The 26,748-nt window shown below is 37.7% G+C and overlaps 1 protein-coding gene across 3 annotated transcripts in view; it reads right to left on the bottom strand.

Moving 5' to 3' along the window:
* The window catches only part of PTPRK (protein tyrosine phosphatase receptor type K), a 398,062-nt gene that overhangs the window by 8,834 nt on the left and 362,480 nt on the right, over positions 1 to 26,748 (bottom strand). For 2 of the 3 annotated variants that reach the window (XM_034060343.1, XM_034060344.1), the window contains exons 15-25: positions 21,978 to 22,138; positions 15,696 to 15,880; positions 13,857 to 13,944; positions 12,960 to 13,036; positions 10,370 to 10,406; positions 7,993 to 8,090; positions 7,186 to 7,302; positions 6,494 to 6,648; positions 5,344 to 5,479; positions 3,262 to 3,411; positions 2,500 to 2,673 (exon numbers count right to left, since the gene is read on the bottom strand). In XM_034060343.1, coding sequence (XP_033916234.1) covers positions 2,500 to 2,673; positions 3,262 to 3,411; positions 5,344 to 5,479; positions 6,494 to 6,648; positions 7,186 to 7,302; positions 7,993 to 8,090; positions 10,370 to 10,406; positions 12,960 to 13,036; positions 13,857 to 13,944; positions 15,696 to 15,880; positions 21,978 to 22,138 — 1,378 coding nt within the window. Of the gene's footprint in view, positions 1 to 2,499; positions 2,674 to 3,261; positions 3,412 to 5,343; positions 5,480 to 6,493; positions 6,649 to 7,185; positions 7,303 to 7,992; positions 8,091 to 10,369; positions 10,407 to 12,959; positions 13,037 to 13,856; positions 13,945 to 15,695; positions 15,881 to 17,007; positions 17,020 to 19,810; positions 19,847 to 21,977; positions 22,139 to 26,748 lie in introns of all 3 variants that reach the window. The other variant, XM_034060345.1, reaches the window with a different exon arrangement.

The following is a 26,748-nucleotide window of genomic DNA, read 5'->3' on the forward strand; positions in this document are numbered from 1 at the left end:
TCCAACCTGGCCTTAAACATTGCCAGGGATGGAGCATTCACAGCTTCCTTGGGCAACTCATTCCAGTGCCTCACCATCCTCACAGTAAGGAACTTCTTCCTTATATCCAATCTAAACTTCACCTGTTTAAGTTTGAACCTGTTACTCCTTGTCCTATCACTACAGTTCCTAACAAAGAGTCCCTCTCCAGCATCCTTATAGCCCTCCTTAGATACTGGAAAGCTGCTATGAGGTCTCCACGCAGCCTTCTCTTCTCCAGGCTGAACAGCCCCAACTTTCTCAGCCTGTCTTCCTATTGAAGGCACTCCAGTCCCCTGATCATCCTCGTGGCCCTCCTCTGGAATTGTTTCAACAGTTCCATGTCCTTTTTATGTTGAGGACACCAGAACTGCACCCAATACTCCAAGTGAGGTCTCACAAGAGAAGAGCAGAGGGGCAGGATCATCTCCTTTGACTTGCTGGTCATGCTCCTTTTGATGCAACCCAGGATACAGTTGGCTTTCTGGGCTGTGAGCACACACTGAAGCTGGCTCATTTTCTCATCGACCAACACCCCCAAGTCCTTCTCTGCAGGGCTGCTCTGAATCTCTTCTTTGCCCAACCTGTAGCTGTGCCTGTGATTGCTCCAACCCAGGTGTAGGACCTTGCACTTGGCATGGTTAAACTTCATGAGGCTGGCATCAGCCCACCTCACAAGTGTGTCTTTAACATCAATACTTATTTGACATCAGAAAAAGGAGCCTGACAATTTTTTTCTCTTTGTTTGCTAAACTTTCCTAGTGCAGGAAGCCTACTGGTGTAGTAGCATCTGTGTTTTACTTCCTAGATCTGCCTCGGGAGCAAAGAGGAACAACCAATATTGATTCTTCCCTTGTATTTTTTTAAGAAATAAAACATGTACTAACTGATGGTTTTCTATCCTTAATCCCTATAATTTCTAATCATTCGCAAAATGAGAGAATGCACTGAGATGATCAGGTTTTAAAAAAAAATAGGCAGGAGATCTGCTGTCACAGTGGAAAGTAGACACCTTCTTGTGGGAACACAGGTACAAGCACATTGTGGAAAGGGAAAAAGCTTCCATTTCGGTTTTGCTATTGAAAGTCTCCTTTCTTCGCCTAGCAGAAGGGTCCCTCTCTCTGAATAAATCAGTCATAAAGAAACAGAAGAAAAATGGCAAGAAAAAGCATTTATTGCCTGAAGTTTTAACCCTGTACTTATAGCCTTGTTATATGCCTGCACTGTAATATATTACTTTTTTCCCCTGCTGCTTTTCTCCTTTTGTTACTACCATTTCTCTTTCCTTACTTGTCTCTGATTGCATATAGCATTGCTAGGTTCCTGTTCCTGCCTGCCACACACTGTTACATGTTCAGGGTCCTCCTGCCACCCACACATTCAGCCTGAGCTGTCTTCTTTTCTCCCCAAACCACACTTGTCTCTGTACCTGCATTGGTTGGTCCATAGCACATCAATTTTATCCAGGTGCTTAATGTAATTTTAACCGCAATTGCAAACAATTTTGGTTGCTACCAAAATTCTGCCCACTGCTTTAATTCATTCATTCAGCCCCAGTGACTCCCCAATAGATTGGTCTCACACATGCTACTCCTCTATTTTTCTGGCACAGTAGCTAATTGTGAGATTAGGCACTGCATTTTTCTAGCAGTTCAAATGTTTCCTGAACTCGCTCAGGCAGAACTCCAGGATGAATACACCATTCAGTCCTGATGATTTCTGCTGCTTGTCATTTTATTTCATCATCTCTTCTTGACACTGCAGTTTGTGACAGCACTTCATTTCTGGGGAAGAGGAGATGATCCTGGAAATCAGCCCATTTAAGTATATACTGTTAAGGTGGCTTTGGGGACCTAACTTTGGAAAAGCTAGTAGCAGGCACAGGCAGGCATCTGGCAGCACATGCAATGAACTGCCTTATCGATCAGTCACCTACAAGCAGGTTCACCTCCACTTTTCCTATTAATTCACCTTTTCCCCTGACAATACTTTTGTCACTCAGACTTCAGCTCTATAGAGCTGCAACTCAAATTACGAACAACAAAAATCCCAACTCTATCCCCAGACATGCCAAGGAAACATTTTCTTCCCCTATCCTGCCTCAATAAACATAGTCTTTTTGATAAAATAGCAGTAGTAAACTCCTGCTCACGGAGGTAATATTTACTTCCCAACAAACAGCAGATTCCTAAGATCCTGTTGAGATGTGGAGGACTGTGGACTAGAACTTTATATAATGGTGTTGAAAAAGGGAGATTTCTTGTAGGTCCCACGAGGATGCAAAAGACTAACAAACCTTCTGATCAAGCAACAAAAACTGGTGGTGCTTCTTACGTATTCCCCCCATCCTTCTTCATTAGGACTGTTTTAGCGGGCACTACAGTAAGAAAGAATCACCCTTTCTTAAACCAGCAAGTGCTCTCTCTCATATTACATAGCCTTTCATGGCACACTACACAGACAAAGAAGATAGTCTCTTACGTCCATAAGAGCAGCATTGATGTAGTTACTGCTCTCCCCATCAATAGTAATTAAGAAAGGCAGACATCTGTCAGGTGGCAGCATATCCATGAAGCGATTCTTGTCATGGTTCCTTGGCAAGCAGGCTATGCTGCAGTCCTCCGCTTGCAGGCGAGGGGTCACAGAATTCAGGGTCTAAGGGAGAGAGGATGCTCACTTTACCACTTTGAACTAACACAATGGACTCGAGGGTCCCCAAGTTTCAATATAAAATATTGCAATATCAGAAAAAGTGAGGTATTACTAAGAAAATATTAGCAAATAAGAGCTCCTATCTTTTTTTTGGATGTGTTGGGGCTTTTCAAGCAGGCGTTAAGCCGCAGGTGTAAAAGGCAATCTGCATACCACTGAACCGATTCCGCATGACACCATCCTTTCTGAGAGGAACAGAACAAAGAGGATTCTTTGGAGCCCTAAAGAGTTATGCCTTAGCTGTGCAAATGTAAGCCAAAACTCTCTGTGGTTCCTAATCAGTGCTCTTCATTCCAGACCAATACTTACTGCAATTTTATTCAAAGGAGGATAGTTTATTCAAAGGAGGATAGTTCACATTTAAACAACTTTGCAAAGCACATAAATATAGGCGCTTTATTTTGTGGACTAAAAGTAAGAGACTAAATGCTATAAACATTATATAAAACCCCTCTCCCTTAAAATAAATTAAATGCATCTAGAGGCAAAAAAATTGTTGTCACATGAAGAGTTAGCAGGAACTGTGAATACCTGAAACTCATCTTTGAGATGCGAAGAGTTTGTCTGAGAGTCTATTCTAATCATATCAAAATAAGCAGCTTTGAATTCGCAGACAGGAATGGCAGTTTCTCCACACAGGCAAGCTTCTAGAATGGCATCATGAATAAAGATGTACTGCTCCTACCAAATTAGGCAAGGAAACAAAAATTATAGCCGTTTAAAACCAACAGATCATTCCTTCTTTTAGGATAAACAGATGTCCCACACACTCATTCAACATAGTGTCCACCAATTAATAATTAAATAATACTTCACTAGAAACACAATCTTGTCCTAATTGGGATGCAGTCAACAAGGATGTTTGCATGACCAATCTAAATTCAGTAAAACTTAACAGAACAGCCATAGCAATATACTTGAGTTTTTCAGTTTTCTTGTGATGCCTGTGGGATTCTGCATATCTGACAGTGGCATGTTGGCTTTATTTATTTATTTTTTTAATAGCTTTCAGTCTTATTGTACTAGCAGAAAGTGTAAATTGCTTCAGGCATTAGTAGTGTGATTAGCAATTATTTGGCACACTGCATTCTCCTAGGTGTGTGCAATCTAGTACACTATTTGTCTGATAGCTGGCTATAGGCCGGTAATAAATTCAAGCATGTTCCAGCAGAAACAGCATTTTGACACTTTTTTTCCCCAACTTGTCTTCAGATATCTTGAGTCCCGAACACTTGCATTACTGTTTCAATCAGATCTCCTGTCAATTCTTACACAATGTCTATTATATTTACTCGCTTTGAGAGTAATAGGTGTAAATCATGTCTGTGCAGCACATTGCTAGAACTGCACTGGCTTCATCTAACTGTTGTGGATGCCAATAGGTTATTAACAGCACAAACTTAAATATGTGCCTGTAACAAGAGCACCTGTCTAGGGACCATGGCCATATTCTGGCCTTACAGCTTCAGCTCTTTTACCCACATAGCTGTGGACCTACTGCTATCACTGTTGTATAAATAACCATCACAAGAACTTGCTGCAATTACAGCTTTATTTTGCTGTGTAAGTAGGAACCTCTGAGAGAAAACAAGAGGTAAGAGGCAAAAGGGAGGGAAAGAAATAGAAGTAGGGGTGTTAATTCACATACAAAAGTAGATTAATCTGGGATGGTTAAAGCAGTCACACTGAAACACTCCACTCCATGCACTTCCCAAAGGTTAATAGCCCTATAGCAGAGGTAGTTGATAAGGAACATTTATTCAGTTGCCACAGGTTGTAACATTGAATAAAAACTGCACCAAATTACTTCAATATGCCTGGCTGCCAGCTGCAGAGATTTCCACGTGGTCACAAATGAAATAACTCCTCAGGTAGATGCCCATATGGAGGACAGAAGTGGCAAACCACTTGTCTTAATTAAAAACCTATGTTTCTGTGGAGGACCAGTGATATGCAGGTGGCAGAATGGGAGCTGTTATAGCTTCATCACTAAGGCAGTGGTTTTACTGTGGAGTTGCTGAAGGCACGACAAAAGACAAAAGGGTAGAAAAGGAAAAAGGCTTGGCAATGAGGTCTAGTAGTAAAACCAGACAGCATGTAGAACATGTAATGGTGATTACCTGAAATATCAGATAACGGTGATTGACAAAGAAAAAGGTTTGGCAATGAGGTTTATTAATAAAAACAGACAGCAAATAAAAACAGAGGTGAAAAGGGAGACTGAAGTGGACATAAAGTTTCACAGGTAAGTCAAATTATGGACAAAGTGATTGAAGAGAGTCTAAAACTAGCAGCAATGTGCTGAAATTCCAACTTTGAGTTCTTGGAATTGCTGATACCAGAGCTAGAGAGAGGTAACAGACAGGCTTACTGTAGGGTCCTCCCTAAAAATATCCTCCTTGCTTGCTTTTTGTCACAAAGTTAGGTAGGCATTTCTTGGTGTGGAGACTCAAGGAGCTGGCACCATCCTGATTCTGGGTGCTGTTTGTATTAAGCAATGCTCCCCAGTGAAGAAAACCCCTCAACAGGGCCACTACTTGCTCTTTGCAGAGTAACAGTTAAATTTGATGTATTTCAGAAAGCATCAGTTGCTTTGAAGGTAAACTACTGTACCTCTGTCTGTACCATGTTGATGCGACGAGACCGCAAGGCTTTGACACAGTTGTAGATATCCACAACACCTTCTCTTTCTGCCATGTCTAACATGATATCAATCACAATATAACAACCTGTCCGTCCAGCACCAGCACTAAAAAGAATCAGTAAATACTGTTAGGAATAGCCCCAGGAAAGCACCCACAAACTTTATAAACCCATCACTGAGAGCATTTTTATTAAGTCATTCAATTCTTTCATCAAACCACTATCTAATTTTTATCTTCTCCTTCCTTGCATATTGCCTTTAAATCTTTTGATGTGCCCCAAACAACCTATTTCCATCAGATTTGATCCACTAAGAAAAGACTGTTTCCTTCTTTTATCACCCAGATCAATACTTAACGTAAAAAAGAAAAGTTATTTAAACAAAAATCTGGAGGATGATTAAACTCACACTGTTCAAAATATCACAGATCTTGTTTTCATTTAGTAAGACTAAGGAGGATTTTGACGTGATATACTAGAATAAGAAACGCAAGTCTACGTTTTAATTTTACACATTTAACAGTATCCAGAAGAATCTTTCTTGATTTGTTTTGGTTTTATATACAGCTACTGACAGGTTTTGCACAATGAATTTTTGAAATCTTTAAAGGCTGCATAACTTTATCCAGTGAATGTAATTAAACATTTGACAGTGCTAAAGAAAATTCTATTTGTCAAAGAAAAACAGAATTCTTTTTTTGTCCCAACAACACAAATCTTGCAAAACTTTCACAGAAAGAAAACATTCTGTATCTGTTGCCATTAACCTCATTCCATCTTCCTTCACCTACTTGTTTACTTCAATTTAACTTAATAATCTGTTCAGACATTATGTGCAATACCAAGCTATCAAAGCATCTGAAATTCTTGAACACTGTCACAAAATTGTTGTAGGGTGCCTAATATTATAGCCTGAAGAATAAAGAAAATCTCTAGAATCTGGTTATTTCCAAACATTGCTGTAGACAGCCAAATCCTACTGCAGGGTGAACTAGGCAATTTGAAAAGGGACCAACAAAAACAAAACACTTCAAAATGACGGATGCTTCACAAGAGACTACTATCAATAATCACATACACAGCTGTGGAAAAAAAATCAATCTACTTCTTCTGTACACACCTGCAATGGACAACAATAGGCCCTGCACTAGGAGGGTTGGATAATTTGACTCTCCGTATAAAGGAAAGGAGGCCTGTGGCATTGTAAGGAACTCCATGATCTGGCCAGCCAGTGAAATGAAACTGTTTAACTTCACGGATTTCATTGTAGCCCCTCTGTAAAGGAAAAAAAAAAAAAGAAATTCAAATTATTTCACAGACTAAATGTTGCCTGACTCAAATAATGATAACACACACTGATAGAATCTACATGCTGTTTCGTTTCACCACTTATTTAAGGCAAAGACCATACAAAGCTTAAAAAATACAATTGTACCATATACACTGCATTAACAGGGTTTGTTCTTTGATTAAAGTGAGATAGACTCAGCAGCATTCAGAGCAGAGTGAATGGAGATGAATGACAGGTGTGACTCATAACCCAGTACTAGAGATCAGCTCAGAAGTGTGTCAGAGGGGAGGGTAGCAGTCAACGTTTCTGGGCAAATCTGAAACCCCACAGCGCGATGCGTGTTTGGATAGTGCTGGTGTAGTGTATTACATCCACGGTGAGGTAAGGTTGCCTCCACTGTAGACCTGCTAACCAGACAGAGGAATTTGATACTATACAGGCACATGCACAAGCATACCCTCCTTCATATTCTTTGCTACCAGGAAACAGTATTTTGCCAAGCCCTTCCAGAATGCACTTACCCTTCCCAGAGTGAAGGTCCTGACGACATACTCCGCAAGTGGCTCCATCTCCACACAAGTCACTTTGAAGTCCCCATAAACTTCTGTGTCATCAGGCCAGTACTTGTAACACTTGACCTAAATACAAAATGGGAGCATATTTTACAAAAGAGGAAAAATAAAAGCTTGAGGATACATTACTGCATGTACTGCATTACACTGCATTTATTTCCAAAATGACCATGCACTCATGTGGCTTGTCATGGCTAATGGCTGTTCTGTTAAGTTAAGCATTTGCTACAAGGAGTTTCCACTGCTTTACACAGCAGTACTTAGACGCCAAATTAATTTCTAAATGAGCACTTATATCTTTTTTAGTGCTGAGCTATGGAATACATTTCCACTTATCTTAAACTGGGATGCATTTCATATCAGTAATCAAACTGTTGCACGTAATCCCAGGTACTTTATATTACTCCCTGTGGGATGTGTTACTGCTAAACTGTGAATAATTTCCTGATTTCTAGCCACTGATACAGAAGCACATTTGCTCACCAGTCCACTTACTCTGCTCATCTGAGTGGCAATATACAAATCTATTTTGCTGAAATATGATTTTTGGATTTTTCACCACTCATGAAAGCATCTTCTTTAGAAACTGGCTCTGGTTTTACACAACACCATAACTGCAACAATGTCTGTGCCCCTTCCCGTCCTCTCAGGATGCAGGGCTGTCCTTCACAAGACTCTTCTACATTCTGCTGACAGTATATCTTGTCGGCAGGCTTTTCTTTAGGCTTGTAGCATTAAAACGAAACTAAAACTTACTCTCCCAACTTCCACTAAATTTGTGACCATCACAACACAAGCTGATTGCTCCTGCCATATCATTCTCCAAAAGTCATACACAGTCTCATGAACTGGACCTGTAAGATAAAAAAATCCAGGTAATACTCTGCAAAAAAAGAAAAAAAGAACTGCAGTCAAAGTAAATGCTAAAAATAAAATTCAGTGCTTTTCAGAGCTGATATATATGAACACCCTTGCTCAAAGATGAAACCTTCAGGAAACCACATCATCACACCATCACACCAGTTTCCAGACTATATTGTTATTTATAACCAAAGCTGAATCTTCTCCGTTTAACTGAATTACCACTTGAAAGAAATTAATAGCAGTGTTCCACATAGCAAAACACCAGAAGTTGCAAGTAGCTTGAAAACGACAAGGACACAGCAACATATCACTACCTCTAAATTGCATTTCTAGCTTTCATAGAATCATAGAATAGTTAGGGTTGGAAAGGACCTCAAGATCATCTAGTTCCAACCCCCCTGCCATGGGCAGGGACACCTCACACTAAACCATATCACCCAAGGCTTCATCCAACCTGGTCTTGAACACTGCCAGGGATGGAGCATTCCCTACCTCCCTGGGCAACCCATTCCAGTGCCTCACCACCCTAACAGTAAAGCATTTCTTCCTTATATCCAATCTAAACCTCTGCTGTTTAAGTTTCAACCCGTTGCCCCTTGTCCTATCACTACAGTCCCTAATGAATAGTCCCTCCCCAGCATCCCTGTAGGCCCCCTTTATTTATTTTACACTTGTTAAATATAATGTGTTGAGTGTGAGTTTCTTCAGATGTTCACTGAGAAGAGGCCCACCAGAGTGAAGGAGGTCAGGAGGATGTGTGCTACAGATTGTGTGCACTCACCATCAAGCTCCTGGCAAAGTGGCAACCACGAGTAGGTGCTGAGCCATAAACTTCCCACTGAAGGGTGTTCAAATTAACTGCCTTTCTGTGAAGCAAATTTTTAAGCTTTGCCTCCTGCTGTGCTGCACAAAGAAGACACAGCCAGTTGAGTGACAAAGGCTTTTACCCTGTTACATTCATCTCAGAAACAGCTTCCTGACCACAGTCCAGCAGTAGTATAAACACTGCTGTATATAAGATGTCTGAAGACTCAACCATATTTCTCCACATGCCAGATCGAAGGGGCTGCATGCAAAACCAGCAATATATTTTATGTCCTTTACACAGTATTATATAAGGATATAAGGAAGAAATTCTTTACTGTTAGGGTGGTGAGGCACTGGAATGGGTTGCCCAGGGAGGCAGTGAATGCTCCATCCCTGGTAGTGTTCAAGGCCAGGTCGGATGAAGCCTTGGGTGATACGGTTTAGTGTGAGGTGTCCCTGCCCATGGCAGGGGGGTTGGAACTAGATGATCTTGAGGTCCTTTCCAACCCTAACTATTCTATGATTCTATGATTCTACGATTATGTGCAGATTTACGAATATAGACTTAACTGTCACAGACCTGTTTAGACAGCACTTACTGTCTGTGCTCTTACTTTTATGTTCACATTAACAAAAAATGTGGACAGAAATTTGAGCATCTTACTTTAAAATAAGCTTTTAATTTGTCTTTCTTGTGTGGAGCTACAATCAGCTGAGGGCACAAATAACAGGATATTTCCAACCAACTATCTGATTATACCCACAATTCAAATAATGACACATCTAAGTCTAATTATTTTCACTTTAATTCATAGCCTCTGATATTTTAGTGCAATCTTAGACTTACCTATTTGTTTTCCCTCATTGTTAGGAATTTTATCAGAAATACAAAATGAGTAATTTCCATAAATTCAATTTTTTCCTTTAACTCCTCTTTTTATTCGCAGGATGTTATATGATAAAGGTTTCGCTCACTTCTTCCTACAAAGAGGATTTGTCCTTCTCTGGCCTTACTTCACCCAGATTTTCTGAGATAGTGTTTAATTTATCATGACTATCTATCTTCACTGTCTGTGTCCTGGACTAAATCTTAGATAGTAAAATAATATACTGTAATACGGAAAGAAGAATGCCTCAAGGCAGGCTGAAACTGTTCTCTTCCCTGTCCGCATGCTTTTTTCTCTATTCATCTTCATAATTGGGAATCATAGTAGTAGTTTCTGACTTTATCAGCTGAATTTATCACTGAAGGATTTGTTCAATAGCTAATTAACATGATAAATTAGTGCAATTTTAGCATTTATTCACAATCCACCTGAATATGCTATGTTAATCATACCACAAGATGACAGCTCACAATATTGGATATGCTTTATTTTCATCTTACTTCCATTTTACCAAAACACAACTTCACACTATAGAGAACACTTGTTCAGTTTGATTAATGCTGGCAGATTCTTACCTTGGGTTGCAATGTAGTGACTTGGTCTCTGATATCCCTAAAACAGCAATATAAATTGGTTTAAGTACCATATTACTAACAAAGGGGGGAATATAAAAGCATAAGTCTACTACAGAATTCTTATCTCTAGACAACATTTTCAGAACAAATCAATATTTAAGAGCAGCATGAAGCTCAAAACCTAAAAAACTGGTTAATACTGAAAAGGTTCAAATGACAACAGATAAGATGGAAATAAGAATATCTGACTTGAACAGACATTGTAGCATAACTAGGAGTACTCTAGATGGGTCCCTTTGGCCTAAAAATTCGTCCTCTATTGACATTATCTCCCCAGATGAACACATCGGGGCATCTATTTAAAATTTAGTAAAAATTGTCATAAGATTATCTCAGTAGTTGATCTGTGTTCCCAGCTTATCCAATATGAAAAAATACACACCTTTTGTCTTATTTTAAATAGAGATTTTAAGACACAAAGTGGTATGTACCAGAGTCATAACTAATGGGGACAGAGCTGGACACTGTGCTGTGTGCACAGAACCAAGCTCCTACTGCCGTGGAATCTTCCGCAAAATATTTTGCACTACTGCACAAAATGGCCATCAATTAGACTGGACATAATACACACAAGTATATACACATACATATATATATGTGGATAGATAGATAACCTTACACACCTAAGCCTTTCCAGTTAGCTGGGTCTATGCCAATGCAAACAGTACTCTACAGCACTAATTGGCTGCATATAAACTACAAGACAAAGAGCTGCTGCTCTGGAGGAAATAACCCAGAATACATTTTGACCAGCAACATTAGCTACAAAAAAGATACTGTAGTTTAGCTGGTGAGAAGACAGCCCAGAATTTTACAATGTGCAAATGTTAAAGAAATAATTCCAATTATTTTCTAGGTTACAGTTTTATTAGGTCACTTGTTTTAAGTATTGCATTACACAGGGGCACAAGTCCTTGGATTCTTGGTACTCATAAGATGCTACTAATGCGAAGGATTTCAATGTACCCAAAGATTTTATATTTTTTTCTATGGATTGCTTCATTATCCTGTCCAGAGTGAGAGCACCTTCCCCTGATGCTTACAAAAAAACTTTTGAGTATCTTACCCTTGGCTTTACAAGAGACCAAGATTACATGAGACGACTAAAAAAATTTCTCCTTGAGTCCTTCATATCAAGCGCTATTTTCAAATTATGAAAATGAAACCTGTGTTATACTGTTTTACACTCAGCAATGCTTTCAAGAAGAAGGTAAAAGTTTCACTTTACAATTGCAAAGTGTCAGTTTTAACTTGTTGCTTTCCTGTCTGGTTATAATAAGATTCAATGAATTTCTAAACAAGAAAAACAACATCCTCAAGGAACTATAGAATTATTACCAATCTGGGAGAATTTTCTTGTTTAAGGCTCCAAGCAAAATATCACGAGCCTAACACTTCACAGAAACTGCCATGTTAAAATACCTAAAGCAAAAGACAGCAATATACCTGGAGCTAAATCTTTGTATCACGGAAAGTTAAGAGAGTCTATCAACTAACACTGGACAGGAAAAATTAGTAAGGTGCAATAGTAAAAAAAAGCAGCCAAAGCCATGTATTTTAAAAACACTTTTACTAGCTTTTCCAGTATCTTTTGATTTACTTTGGAATGACTTTGAATACAGCAAATTGTTTATTGCTAAGGCATTCATCAAATGAAGTTATATTTTGTTAATCAAAACACCTGGCAGAATTTGTTTAAATTCCCTGTTTGTATTTTTTTTCATTTATAATTTAATTTGTATTTTAATCAAAGTGTGAAATTTCAAACTTTAGAGGTTTTCTGCAGAAGCAAGTAAATTTCTACGTTAACATAGTTTTATATATATGTTTGTGTATATACTCTGTAATACCTAAATTGCTGCTACAAACAACCAAACAAGCAAACCCCCACAAAAGGCCATCATCCCTCCCTTTTTGCCAAACATATATTACGACTACTTCACAGGTACATTTTCAGACGAGTACAGTACAGCATACAATCCAGCTTCTCACATACAAATGGGAAGGGGAAAATAAAAACTAGTGGCTAAAACCACCATTGAAAAAAAGAGTGAACAGCAAACTCTCTTTAACAGAGATTCACCTGACTTATCAGTATTTAATAAAATACAGAGCTATGTTACAAGGCTAAATTATCTTTTCAAAACAGGTACAAAAAATATTCACACAAAAGGAAATCTTTTAAAGGAACAGATGAGACAAAGTAGATGAGGCATGCATAGTTATCGACTGATAATAGAAGAGGAAAGTAATTAATAACAATATCTATATTAAATATTTACAATAGGATGCCGTTATTCACATATAGTGGTACTTACATCCCTGTACAGCCAAATCTACAGCCCAAACCAAAGTCAGATGTGAAAGAAAGCACAACAATGTCAGTGAGTACTAGGACGTAGAACAAGGAAAGTGTACATTTTGTTCTTAATAAAAGAAAGCTTTCAATAAATTTGTAGGCATTACATGCAATAATTTCACATAGAGAAGCTGGCAAGTTGAGAGGGAGAAAGCTGTGCAATCCACTCACATCTATGTAGTTGGCATTAATGTAATCTGAAGATGGATCATCTTCAACAGGTTGCAAAATCACCCTGGAGTGGTCATCTGTAAAAACCAAGTGGTTACAGTGCCTTTTTGAAGTGTGATTTTTAAGTAAGATATTACAGTCAGTCATCAAGAAAACCAAAATCAGCTGGCATAAGTGTCTCACAATTTACAACCCTTAAATAGTGTTTACAGAGAAATACTAAGAACCATTTTGTCTGAGGTCTCCAATTACTTCAAAAACATTCACTAATCTTCATTAAGTGTAGCTGAAAGGTATCACGCTGTTACATGTGGTTAAAAAGACACAAAGAAACCAGGTTACTTGCTCAAAGTCCCTTTCAACATCAGCTCCACTGATGGTAATCTAGAAAACCAGAAGTCCTGATTACTGTTTCCTTACGTCCGACCCTAGATGGCTTCAGTTCATACTGAGACATTAAAGGTAAGGAAGTTACAACATAGGGGTTAGCAATGCACTTGGGATTCCATGAAGAAGTAACTCTACGCGTTCAGGGACTTCTCCAGTAGCTTCACTCCTGTGTGTTCAATTACATTTGTAAAATAGTAACAAATTGCCAATTAATAGAATTAACATCCAAATGAGTACTAGCTTGTCACTGTAATATGCTTACCACAGCTTTCACAAGAGAGATGCAAATGCGAAATTCAGCCTGAGTTATAAAAGGAAGCAAGTTGGAACTGTGAAGGACAAAACAAAACAAAACAAAACAAAAAAAGCTGGAAAAACCACCTGTCCTCCTTCTCCGCTTGGAGTATTAAGCAGCTATGCCACCGGAGACTTGTGAAGAGAGAGAGAACATGACACAAGTAACACACGACTACAGCTATCGCTCAAACCAAATTCACCGATACTCACATGCTATAATGTTTCCATAGCGGTTCTTTGTTCTGTTTTGATCCTTCTTAGCGACATCCCAAGAAGCTGACTGCCCCTCAAAGAAACTCTATAAATAAAAATGTTCCGAAAGAAAACATTCTGACCATTAATTTATCTCCAAAAATAGCAGTTTAAAAGACCTGCCCTACCATAAAGTAAGTTCAGCTTTGCCTGTCCGCTCTGGTCACCCAGGCAGTACCATGGTACAGAAATAAATTTAAAGTAGACAGGAGTCTCTGGAGTCTCTCTCCCTCTGATTGCTACAGGTCAATGGGCAATTCACTAAGGGACTCCAAAGGGATTTCAAATCCTGGCATCGCTGGAGAGCTAAACTTGCTCAGACATCCTTGCTAGGGAGGAACAACAGCAAGCTGAGAAAGCACAGGAAGACCGATCACCGTTCTTACAAGACACAGTAATATATAACATTACACTACTTTCCTCATATTGCTCAGTACAATGGCTTTTCTACCTACAGAGCCATTAGGAAACCTCCTCTGCCAATATTCATTGTTTATGCTGTTTTTCTTCATATCCCTCCTTCTAGCCACTAGCAAAATTATTCTACATTTTTGAACTCGTAAGAAAAGTTTGATCTCTCAGTAGTGATAGAAGCAGCTTTATTCCTCCTTGGCTTTTTCTTCATTGCCCGTAGATATTTTACAGCTGTTGCAGGTTTATGCTATTTTTTCCTTCCAGATGTTCTGTTATCCTGATCTGGGTAAGTTACTTTCAGAAAGTACACAGTAGCCATGGAAACGAAACTTGAATGCATGCTCAGAAGCCCAGGCCAGAGCAAAGATGCTATGTATGGTAACAGAAGAAGTAGTAAGTAGGAAAACACCTGATGTGGCATCAGGGACCACCCTCCCCCCCAGCAGTGGTTTACACTTGGTCTTAGCCCTGAAGTTAGGCAGAGCATAACGAAGCGTATTTAAGTAAAAGAGAGGAAAAGAGAATAATATTCTTTTAAAAACCAGACATTTATTTATTCCAGTTTTTATGTTACAGTAGAGACAGCTGCAGAAAGGAGAGAAGGTTGAAAACTGAGTCAGAAGAGGTTACTTACTCAGAGAAAACTCATTTTAAACCTAGCTCTATTGTGAGTGACCTTGACAGTACAATTCCCATCTTTACTGTGTGCCCTGCCTGATATTCTAATCCCAAAGAATCACAATAGATTCAGAGATCAGAAGCAAAAGGAATCTGTACTCGTCTTCTATACCTAGTGCTGGGATTTTTTTTCTTCTGCTTTGGCATTAAAGTTGTAAGTAGACATGCTCAAGTCTAATTGGAACTTCAAGACATTATTAACGTGACATGTCTTTACTGCTTCTCAGCTGGAGTTTATTCCCAGTACTGCCCTCCTGAGATGCTACAATAAATCATGACAGTGCTTCCAGTCAGTGCTTCTTGCAAAACGAACCAGGTTAAATCTTTAACATAATACAGATTTGCACTGAAGATGGCTCAGAAACCTCACATAAACTAATTACAAAATTTCAACTAGAGAGCAGCAATAAAAGGGTGTCAACTTCTTACAATATGTCAAAAAGATTCAGCAGGCCATGTCTTCTTATACCCTAAGGAATACACGTTCTTTTCTCCAGCTACTTGTAAAGGCTCAAACCATTGGACTCCATTCATTATTTCACTTTTGGGTTATAAGTACAGGAACTTTATGCATGCTTATCCTTATCTCTTTTTCCCTTAAACCCATGACATTTAGTTGTATCCTTTTGCAATGCAATGCAAACAAAAGGATCTCCTTTTCCAGGGAATTTTTTCCTAGCAAAACCCCACTACTGAAGATCTCACCTCATACTCCTCTTTAAAGCCATAGCTGTCAGAGGTCTTCATTAGGTTAATATGTTGCAGGAGATCAGCCACCCTGATGGCAGGATGCAGCTGCCCGGTCTGGTACGGGGATTCTGTGCCTTCGCAGAGGTAACGAGGGACATCCAGGAGCCGGCTGGACTCTGCTGTCACACTGTGATTTTCATCTGTATTTATAAGAAACCAATGCATTAGGTACCTGCGGAGCAATAACACCTGCTGCCATACATATCACATCTATTTTCAGCCTCTTCCTTCAAAAACATGTCTGATTTCTGAAAGCGCAAAGCGCTTACTCTCCAGCACATAAATACCTTGAAGTACATAACAGAATTTAACTGCAAACACATACAAAAGTTTGCAATTCTTCATCCTGCAATAAAGATGTCTGAAGGGCATTTTATTTGAAGCTACAAAACTTTATGACATTAATGTACTTGGGAACTCCAGCCTCTATCACTCAAAGTAACTTTTTTAATGGCTAACATGTATCAACAGAAATACTACACCTTGAGCAATAAATTAGAATAAGTCTGTAGTGGTATCAGCACATCATTTGTCTAAAGCCAAGAAACAGTAAATTGATATCCCAGTAAAAAAGAGAAGCAATTATTCTACCACTTCAGAACACCACCTCTATTTGGGAAGACGAATCAGCAGTTCAGAGCAGTCATTTTAACTGAGGTCTTTTAGCAGAGAAATGAAACTTGAGTATGCTAATTTCTGCCCCTTTTTTTGCTCTGTACAGACAAAGTCCTTTCTAGTGCCCTGTGCTACACACCAATTCTCTTATCAAAACCAAAGGTAAAACCTGCATGAAGTGATCACATTTTGTCAATCCCTCTTATTGAAATAGCTTTTTTAAACAATTAGGAACAAGAATTTCAAATGTATTTACTGGGAAAGAAAAATCGTAATTGAAACCTTTTGGGGAAAGTAGCTACTGAAACGAGAAGTGGGGAGCTGACTACTCATTTTCTTTGCAAAGGATCAATATTAAGAAGTAAAATACTTCAGGAAAAAGAGCACCCCCAAGGACTGGATTTTCTAAAATTCCACCAAAATGCAAACCCCATTAATGCCTTCTGAAATGAGGTCTCCTAGTAAGAAACCCAATTCTTTGAACTGTCACACAAGTTGATAATTTCAGTACATTTATGTCCCACTAAATCGCCTAATAATGTGAGTGACATGCAGCAGTCACTTTTTATTGTAGTGCTACCCTTATTAAATCATACACATTTCAAACCACCTCAGAATTTGCAGTCTCCCCCATTCCTCACAGTATACTTACCAGTAATAGGCACTTTAACCCATTGAAGCAGCAAAAAACAATGAGTGAAAAGAACATGAGAAGTTTATTTCAGGACTATATTAGAAAATGACTAAAAAAAATGACATTAAAAGTTGTTAAAGCTTCACAATAGGTAACAATGAGAGCCATTTTAAAAATATTATTATGCCATCAATGTAATGATAGGAACTTGAGAAAAGTAAAATTGTCATACTAACTTAGTGCTAATGTACACAGAATGAAGAGTAGCATTAATAATCTATACATGAAGAAAAAGAAAACTAGTAGAGCTACAAAGTAATAAGAGCTTCACATAAAATAACATGTTCTATAATTTATAGGCTATAAAATTTTGCTAATCTCTACATAAAACAGAGAAAACTGTTCTGTGATGCTGGGCTAAGCAAAGGCTATATGAGGGTAAAGTAAGCCAAATGATCTAGTTCCAAAGGAACATGCTTAGAGGTACACAACCCATTCTACATGGTATGCCAAAAGCTTGTCTACTTCCTTCTGCTATTTCAGTCCATGCAATTAAAAATCATTACCTCTTCCAACTAGTATTTCTTTCTCTATACCAGGAGGCTATCATGCTCCGAACACCATTACTAGTTTATGGAAATGCAGACAAGAACTATTAAACTGTTCTTCAGCTCATTCCTTGTCCTTACTGATCACAGCTGCTCATATCTGTGTCTGCCACAATGTAGTGGCAATACACTGATCTTTGGAATATACTTACAGACTAAGTGAGCTATTAGGAATAGCTTTACAAGTATCACCAGAGAGCACCTATATAGCTTGTAGGTGTTTGAAATAAGGCTAAAAGAGACAAGAAGATCAAGAATATCTCAGAAGAATTTCAGGAAAAGCCTAATTTTCTGTAAGGCCACTAATATAATTTCAGTAAGTATTCAGATTTACTGAGTTTAACCCTTTGATCTTTCAGGCAATGGTGCTGTTTCACTCATAAACTTCTAAAACCCCATGGTTAGATTTCCTTGGGCTCAAAGTGGTAGGCTCCAGCATCCAACTTCTCTGATACACTATAAACTGTCTAGGACATTACTGTAGTCAAGACAATGATACCTGCAATGTTATCAAAAGGAAATTGGCAGAATACGGCTTGACAAATTTCCCCATGGTGAGTATACCCAGCTTGACAAAGACCAAAGACTACTCACAAGTAGGTATTTGTTCTCAGTCCCACAGGACTTCTTTACACGAAGATTTACTATACTTTCTACCAACATTTTTACCCACTATTTGCATAATAGGATAGAAAATACCCAGATAGCATAGGCAGAGGCCACAGATAAGGCATCACAAGCACGTCACAAGTACAGGATCATATTTCAAAGTGATCTTGATTATTTGGGAGACAATGCAAAAATCAACACAGTGAATTAAACAGGGAATGCAATATGCTGTGTGTAGAAAATATATCAAATAAATATCTACAAAATGGAGTAATGGACTGGGTAATGATAAGCAGGATTTTAACAGGTAACTGAATGCAGGTCAGCAACATAAGCACAATAAAAAAAAAGGACAAAATACAGTTCAGGTAGCAGGAGAACTACAAGTAGGGCATAAGGGTACCTATTCCACTCAGCTCAGCATTGAGACTTCTGAGAACTGTACCTGATTTGGGGTACCACAATTTAAAAATTTGTCCTATGAACTGGAAAGTGTTCAGAGGAAAAGAATGGTAAAGTTAGAAAACATGAGCTGCAAGAAGATGAGAGAAAGATCTGGGCTTAACTATATGAGAGACAACCAAGTACATGTGAGCCTTTCAGTGGGTAAAAGACTGTTCTAAAAGGATAGGAGTGTGTCAGTTCTATCTATAAGTCTCTCAAAATAAAATGGCTCAATCCACAGCAATGAAGATTTAGTCTAGATGAGTCTAGTTTGGAAAAACTAGGTGTGAGCAGTAATAACACTCAGTAGTAACACTCAAGACAGTAGTAACTAATACTGAAAAAATGGATCTTTGAGTCCCAAATAATACTCATATGGAATGGAATTTTATTTTTATATCAATTGTCATAAAGAGTCTATATGATACCTATAATGTTGGTTTGCAAAACCAGAGGAAGGATTAGATTATCTCTAGGTCCCTTTAAGATTTACTTCTAGGAATCTAATTTTCAACCTTAGTTTATAATGTCCACTTCCTGATGTTTGGTTTTTATCAGATGAGGCACAGAAATCAGCACATGGCCACATCTGCTGTTCTTTTTAAGTAAGTACAAAGTTGAAAAGCTGATAGGTTAAAATAAATCGAAATACATACTTAATGTAGGTATACAGGAATATTTGTACAGAGCCTACAAATGAAGTTGTTGTTTCTTCTTTGGTATTATGGAAGTTTTTCCCTTTTCAGTTTCTATTTTCATTCTTGTTAGTTAGAAAATTGAGCTTTGGGTGCCAAATAATGCTAATATGGATCTGAATTTTATTTTTATGTTATCTCTCAATAGAGTTCTAGTTTCACATGTCACTTCATTGGAACCCAGTTTGAATGCTCTGGGGAGAAAAATTTTATCATTTTCCATTTACCTATTTCCTCATTTCCTCTTCCATTAGCAGTGACTAGGAATAACTTTCTAATGAGAAAATAACATAATTTTTATTCTAAGAGCAGTGTCAGTTTAATTCTGAATTGCTAATCTGAATGTAGAGTTATATTCTGACAACAGCATAGTATCTTTCACATAAAACAAGCTGTTTCAACGTTCAGTCATGCAAGGAGGTGAAACTCATGCAGGAATGGATAATGAAGGACTAGGGTCCTCACCTAACACAGCTGTCGGCACAAGTGGATCATTGGGCACTGTAGGAAAACAAAGCTCATGAAGAAATACATTACCCTCAATTTGTGTATGTTTAAGAATAAAAACAATACACTTCAGAGTATAACCAAGTGATAACTAAACCCCATTAATTTTACTATAACAGAAAAACAGAATGAATACACAGTTCCAGAATAGAAAAAGGAATGAAAGGCAGTAATTTTGGACTTCAGAAATGCAATGATAAAGGCAAAGAGATTCTTACTGAAAGGAGAAAAAGAAGACATTACATGCAATTTAGTTTCTGAAAGGGTTCCTCCTTCACTATTGTTCTTTTGCTTCACAATAAAGGTTCGCTTTCATAGAATCAACTCCTTTTCTTTTAAACCCATCCTCTCATGTAATACCTGAATAGCTCATCTCAAAATAAAATGGTATTTCTTTAAAACCTTCCAAGTAATTTAGAAAAATTATACACATATTTACAGTTAATAGCTTTTTTATGTGCAATGCCAAAAGATATTACTCTTAAGGAGCACAGGAAAATCGAAGATACTTAGGTGCAGATATTGGAATAAAATTCATAGATTTTTATCATTTGTTATCACAACAAATGATAGAACTGTGCAGAGACAAAAGTGTAATTTTGGACAGAAATGTCTAGAAGCCACAGTGTGATTTTGTTCCAATTTGGAAACAAATTTAAAATACCAACATCTCTGTGGCAAAATTGAGACCCAGTACTCAAGTAAATTGCCTAAAATCCTGCAAGCTTAGAGAGTTCTTTGCCTCAGCACAGATGATAGTGAGGAGAACTGAACCCTCCAACACCCAAAAAATTACATATTTTAAACACTGGAAAACAGTGATGCCAAAATTCTTTGCCAATCAACCAAGACGGCTGTGGTGGCTGTGACTCATAGGCTCTTAGTGTCATGTCAGCCCATCTAGAAGACTTCCCAAGTGCCTGGCAGCCCTGGTTCTCTAATAGCCATGAAGGCTCCTGATGGGTACTTTGCCTGGGATCCATTATAACTTAATCCAAATCAAACTGTCTTCGCAAACCTGTCTCCATAAATTTTCATGACAATAAGACATCAAACTTTGGAGAATTTTCAAACAGTTCCAGCCAAAACTGTATAGAAAGACTCGTAGGCTGATGCTGAACTCCTATTTGTAGCTTGTTATGAGACACTTACAATGTTATTAGCACTGTGCAGTTTGGTAGGCTTCAATAAACTGAGCAACAGTCCCTCTGCCAAAACCTACTTCCCTTACAACAATCAGGAAAGAACTGACAAGCCTTAAGGGATGTATTTTGCTTAAGCATGATAGGCAAGAGAAGGGAGATGGAGTGCCCTTCCCAAAAGACGGCAATTCAAAAGCAGCTCAGGCTGCCCAGATCTGTTTAAAGCTGAGCCACAAGTCCACATGGCTGGGAGAAGGTCATGTTCCCACCAGCTCAGTGGCAGAATTGCAACTCTTTGGTAACTTATACACTTGTTTTGAGGTATCCACTAAGTCTGCCAGTGGAGTATCTTGCTTTTGCGCAAGGCACAGTGCAGAAGCTGGGAGTTATATCCAGCAAGCAAGCATGCTGGGTATTGTAGTAGCTATAACCCAGACACTTAACAGTCAGAAATTCAAACTGCCAAACTTTGTCAAAATGAGACAGTTGTCAAGTCTATAAAAAAGGAGTACAAATACAGGAAATTTGTAGATATATTAACAAGCTTGTTCCTAAACTTCACAAACAGTGTCGACAATTGTCAATGTTTCCTTCTAATGTCCTTACTGTCAAAAGAAATAAATTAATTTGGACCTCATATTATTATTCATGACAGACATGGCATTATGCAGTAATATTTAACATGTTGGTATTAAACATCCCCATGAGGGAAAATTCAATTTCAGATTTTAATTGAGATATTCTAGAAGTATAATATTTTTCCTAGAGCAAGTATCAACACATACTGAAGGTACACATAAATATCTTAATAATTGGCCACAGACCAATAACAATAACATTTGAACAGCCCTACTCAACCTTTGGATTTACCAGTATTCCTAGAAAACCTGGAGCTTACAACACTTTTCCTTAAAAGGTAGAACTGTTACCCATATTTCTTATGTTCACCTGTCCTTCTGATTATCTATCACTGTTGTACTTACATCTGGGGCTGAAGTTATGAGAGTCCATAAACGTGATTGAAAGGGGATCCTCTGCATGCAGGGTGCTCTGGTCAGCATAACTCCTATCCATCGCATTCACCATGTGTGTCATCTCCTGGCGAGTGGTCCCCATGGCATCCTTGCGCTTCTTCGCGAGTTTGCTGCCCAGCCAAAAAAAAAACAAACCCAAGCCACCTTAATATTTCATGAACACTCATGTCTACAGCAGTCATTACATATAATCCTGAGTGACTGAAAAGTTTGGCTGATTTTCCCAAGTACAACTTTTCCAGCATGAAGTTGATAAAACTATGCACACTGATATGAAAGAGTCACAACTGTGTGTTTTCTATACACACACAAATGCAGTAATGGAAGTGTCAACTTCTGTACCCTGGTAATATTTTATTTTCCTGTGGAGTAATTACACTAATATAAACAAATTAGAGAATATAATTACATTTTAACTGAAATGATAAATAAGAAGCATCTGTGCATGCAGTTTTATCAACCATCTCCATTTAAATCGGTGGTTTGATTTTATAAATGGATAATTCATTCCCCTTGCTTGCCTTGTTGGGAAGAAATTATTTAGCCTTCTAAATTACTTTGTTAGTAAAAGCCCCTATGAAATAACAAAAAAGACATAATTATTCAATATGGATTCATATTACCTTTTATTTTAAAGGTTGTTCTTCCCATTCAGTACACAAGATACAGCATGATAACAAGCTTCATTCCTCATACTGAACACTGGTTCTTTAAAAACCAAAAAAAATCCCCTCATCACTCTACCCTTTCATGAAGTTTGGGAACATCTTAAATTTTTGACATTAGCAGTCTTACACTCTGAATTTGTCACCATTAAGCAGCAACCAAACCTGTACAACTAAGCCCCCCAAATTAATAGCCAATGCCTTAAAGTGCATGCTTCAGAAATATCTCTCAATTCTTATCTTTTGAGGAAGAACTGGAAGTGATTTTCACTGTCTTCAGAAGTCAGACAGAAGCAGGTGATATAAGTTAATTATCACTTAAAGCCTACTACTTTTAAAGCATAAGTAAGAAGTACACAGAGCAGCATGAAATAACACCTTGGTTCTGCAGGAACCTTTGACATACATTAGACTGTTCTGAAACCTCCCTATTTTCACCTGAAGCTCTGTCTGCAATATAATAGGTAGACAACCTGCTTATTTGGATAAATCTGACACCAGGTGGGAGAGAGACAATCACTGAAAATACTGGGTTCTTGAAAATGTATGTTTAAAACAGCTTAGCTTCACAAGCTTTTCCTGCATAAAATATCACCAAATACCCTGTTAACTCTTTAGACAGTGCTTGTCTTACATTTATCAAACTAAAAAACCTTCTTGATCTTCCTCTATTCTCCAACAACTTTTAATATTCTGGGCCGCACTCTAACAAAAGACAAAAAGAATATTAGTGTAAACTATCCATCCATTTACTTCTCAAGTCCTGGGAACCATCCACCAGAAAAGACCTACACCACTCTCCAAGACAGGAAGCACTTCATGTTTTTGCATATTTAAGAAAATGCCTAATAGATGTTTGTTTCTTAACTTAATACCATTCATTCACAATAAGGGGCCACAAAGTAGGATATAAATGGAAAAAACATTCATGAGAATAACAAAAATTCTTTCACTCATCAGACTCATCTCCTTATTTTGTTCTCTCTTTCCCCTCCCCACGTTCTTTTCCTCATTTACAGATAGACTAGTTGGAAAATTACTACTCAGTAACCACATTGCTACAAAAATCCAAAAGATGGTCTCTAAACCTATCACTTTTTTCATCAAACCCTTGAGGTGTATATGAGGTGCACATGTGTGTATCAGTTTTCCGTGAAAGCTAAAAAAAAAAACCCCAACAATGACATTTGGATGCTCCCTCTAAATTTCTTGATTTTATACATTTGCTCCACACATTCCTATTAACTTAAGAGAAGTTGATTTCAGTGATACTCTGGTCGAACAAATGAAGACCATTAGAATCTCCATAAGTGAAACTGCTTGAGGTTTATAATTGGCTCCCAGTACTACCAAAGCTTTCACAAAATTGGCATTTCCAGTTCAGACTGTTTGTTCAAGTTTCAAAGCCTTGCAGATAGTCTCTGTATACTGAAGATCGCCTTTTTCTAATGCCGTCTCAGAAATGTAACAAAAAGACTATTACATCTCATCTCTAGACTATATTAAGCCCTTCTTTGAAGCAACACTTTTTAACAAAATTTTCTAGCTATGCTAAATAAATCAACAGCTATTAAGGCTTTCAAGTTATTAGCTTATTACAGTAGCTGCTTTCTAATACTTATGCTCTGCTTTAACTCCTAAAAAGGCCTATTGTGTTGCAGCACCACAACACAAAGCTGCTGGGAAATGAGAGGGGGCAGCTTTATTGTTCAACTGCTCCTGGCTCCCTCGGGTTTGAATTCTTCCTCCTTTCCTTTTTTACCTTCCCTCAACTCAGCTAAAGACACATGTAATCTATGCTTGAGTTAAGCTAATCGTTAGGTTAAAGTACTTGAGGCTGGCAGAAAGTGTAAATGAGTCTCATTGTCTGCTAAAGGATCCAGTTGGGTGAAACTGTGAAGGTGGGTGTTTCAGTGGGAGCTGGAGGGGAAAAGTGCTCCATCATAGGATGAAACTGTGTGGCAAATTATCTTGAGCTGAAGCAACTGTTATTTAACTAGGAAATGATAATTTGTCACAATAAACTGGAGAAGGGCAGCTGGCTAAACCAGCTTAGTGGTGGGGGTTTCAATTTATTTCTTTTTCTTTTTAATTTTTAAGGTTTTTTAAAGAATTTAACTAAGCTGTTAAAAAATGTGGAAGTGCATAATTATGAGACACCACCAGTTCATCAAAGCACTTGAGTGCACTTTTAGATCACCTCTTAACTCAAGGGCATTTATTTAAAATTAAGAATGGGTGCAGCTGCTTTGCTCAATCACAGCCAAAACTGCCGCAGCACTTAAAAAAACTCATTTGGCAAACATGTATTAGAAAAAGCCAATTTTGCTTCAGTGAAGCAAAACTTTATGCAAACCAATGTCATAAAGTGAGATCCACACTTGAAAATGTGTATGCAAAGCAACTCACAAGCAATAAATGCATATCACTTCACAAAAAAAGTATTTCTGTAAAGCAAGAAAAGAGTTTGGTACCGCAGAGGCAGACATATTGTTGTGCCATTGGCAGGGCAGAGACCTATTTAGAAAAGTTTAGCATCTGCCTATGATCTGTGTAGGCAAATTGGTGCACAGGATCACTACTCATCTGACATGTTAAGAATGAACGATTTTTGATTTACAAGCAGAGTTCTCTCGCTGGGAAATGGGAAAAGAGTTTTTTTTCTTTAGTGTTATGTGTCGCTGTGAATCATAATGCAAATTAAATTATGATTACAATAAACTAAGATGATAGTTATGGGAAAAACTGTAGCAAAATGTGAAAGTCTCAATATACAGTTAGAAATACAATATCCCTTTAAAAAAAAAAACAACAGGTAAGAATAACAGGAACTATACAAGAAGTCTTTCAATCCTGAGAATAAAGAAAAGTAGCTTTGAATAAAACTTTAGGAAAATTATAGGGACTGTTTTTCTTTTTTAAAAAGGGATACTGCATCTTTAAAACATGTAAAATAGTAAGCCACCCATGTTCTACTTACAGATAGTAGGAGTAAGAATAGTAGCTCCTCCTGGCAAGCAAATCACAGACAGTGGAAAAAGAGAAGCAATGGTGAATGAAAAGCGTGACTCTGTCACATTCAATAAAGCAGAGAAATGTGCGTTAAAAAAAAAATTGGAAAATTCATGTTTCTTTGGTTAGCATTTCAACTTGCTCATGCACAAACTAGCCTTACTTTGCCATGCAAGTAAAAAAAAAAACAACACACTAGCGTATAAAAATGTTTTGTTTTTAGAAAGATCACTTGAGAAAATTACATGCTGAAATTTCATCTATTGCCAAAAAAATTTGAAAATTAAATGGGTTGTGTATTTTCAACATGCAGTTCAGCATAATATAATGATTACCACCTAGATGCCATGACAAATGAACAGCTGTGTACGAATCTTGTGCAGTAAATAGGCTTTTTACTTTTCAGTTACAAAAATTAAAGATTCCATTAATAAATACATTTAATCAGAAAACAAATTTCATATCATTCATTTTAACATCTTTATGAGTACACAGGTGTGTATACATATATGTTTGTATGCATACTGTATGTAGCTATATGAGTACACACATGTTAAAGAATGCACGTTCACAACAGATATGTGTGTACTGACATATACACCACACATTTCCTGAATGCAAACATATGCTTCTGTTTTAAAATCTTAACAGTTGGAAATGCTGATGTAGTCATGCTAAGCATTAAAAACATAGAAGGTAAACAAATGGAAGGAAATGAAGGACATTTGGAAATAGTCCAACAATGACTGAAAATAAAAATGGCATTGCTTGTTAAAGATGCAGTATCCCTTTTCTTAGCTGGTTTGATTACTCCAGTAAAACTCTTTAAGAGCTGTTAAGAGATTCCGGAAAACTTCAAACCAATTTGTACAGAATGATCAGGCAAAGCCTAAAACATCTCAAGCTCATGAACAAAACTGCTTAGTACTCCATTTTTCAATAAAATGTAATGCTGCATTTAACCAGTTTGAGATAGTGATGGCTGTGTATACGACTTAGGAAACCAATGAAAATGCTGAAACCATTGTTTTATTGGCTTTTCA

Source organism: Melopsittacus undulatus, chromosome 3, assembly GCF_012275295.1.
Source record: "Melopsittacus undulatus isolate bMelUnd1 chromosome 3, bMelUnd1.mat.Z, whole genome shotgun sequence".
Taxonomy (NCBI): Eukaryota; Metazoa; Chordata; class Aves; order Psittaciformes; family Psittaculidae; genus Melopsittacus; species Melopsittacus undulatus.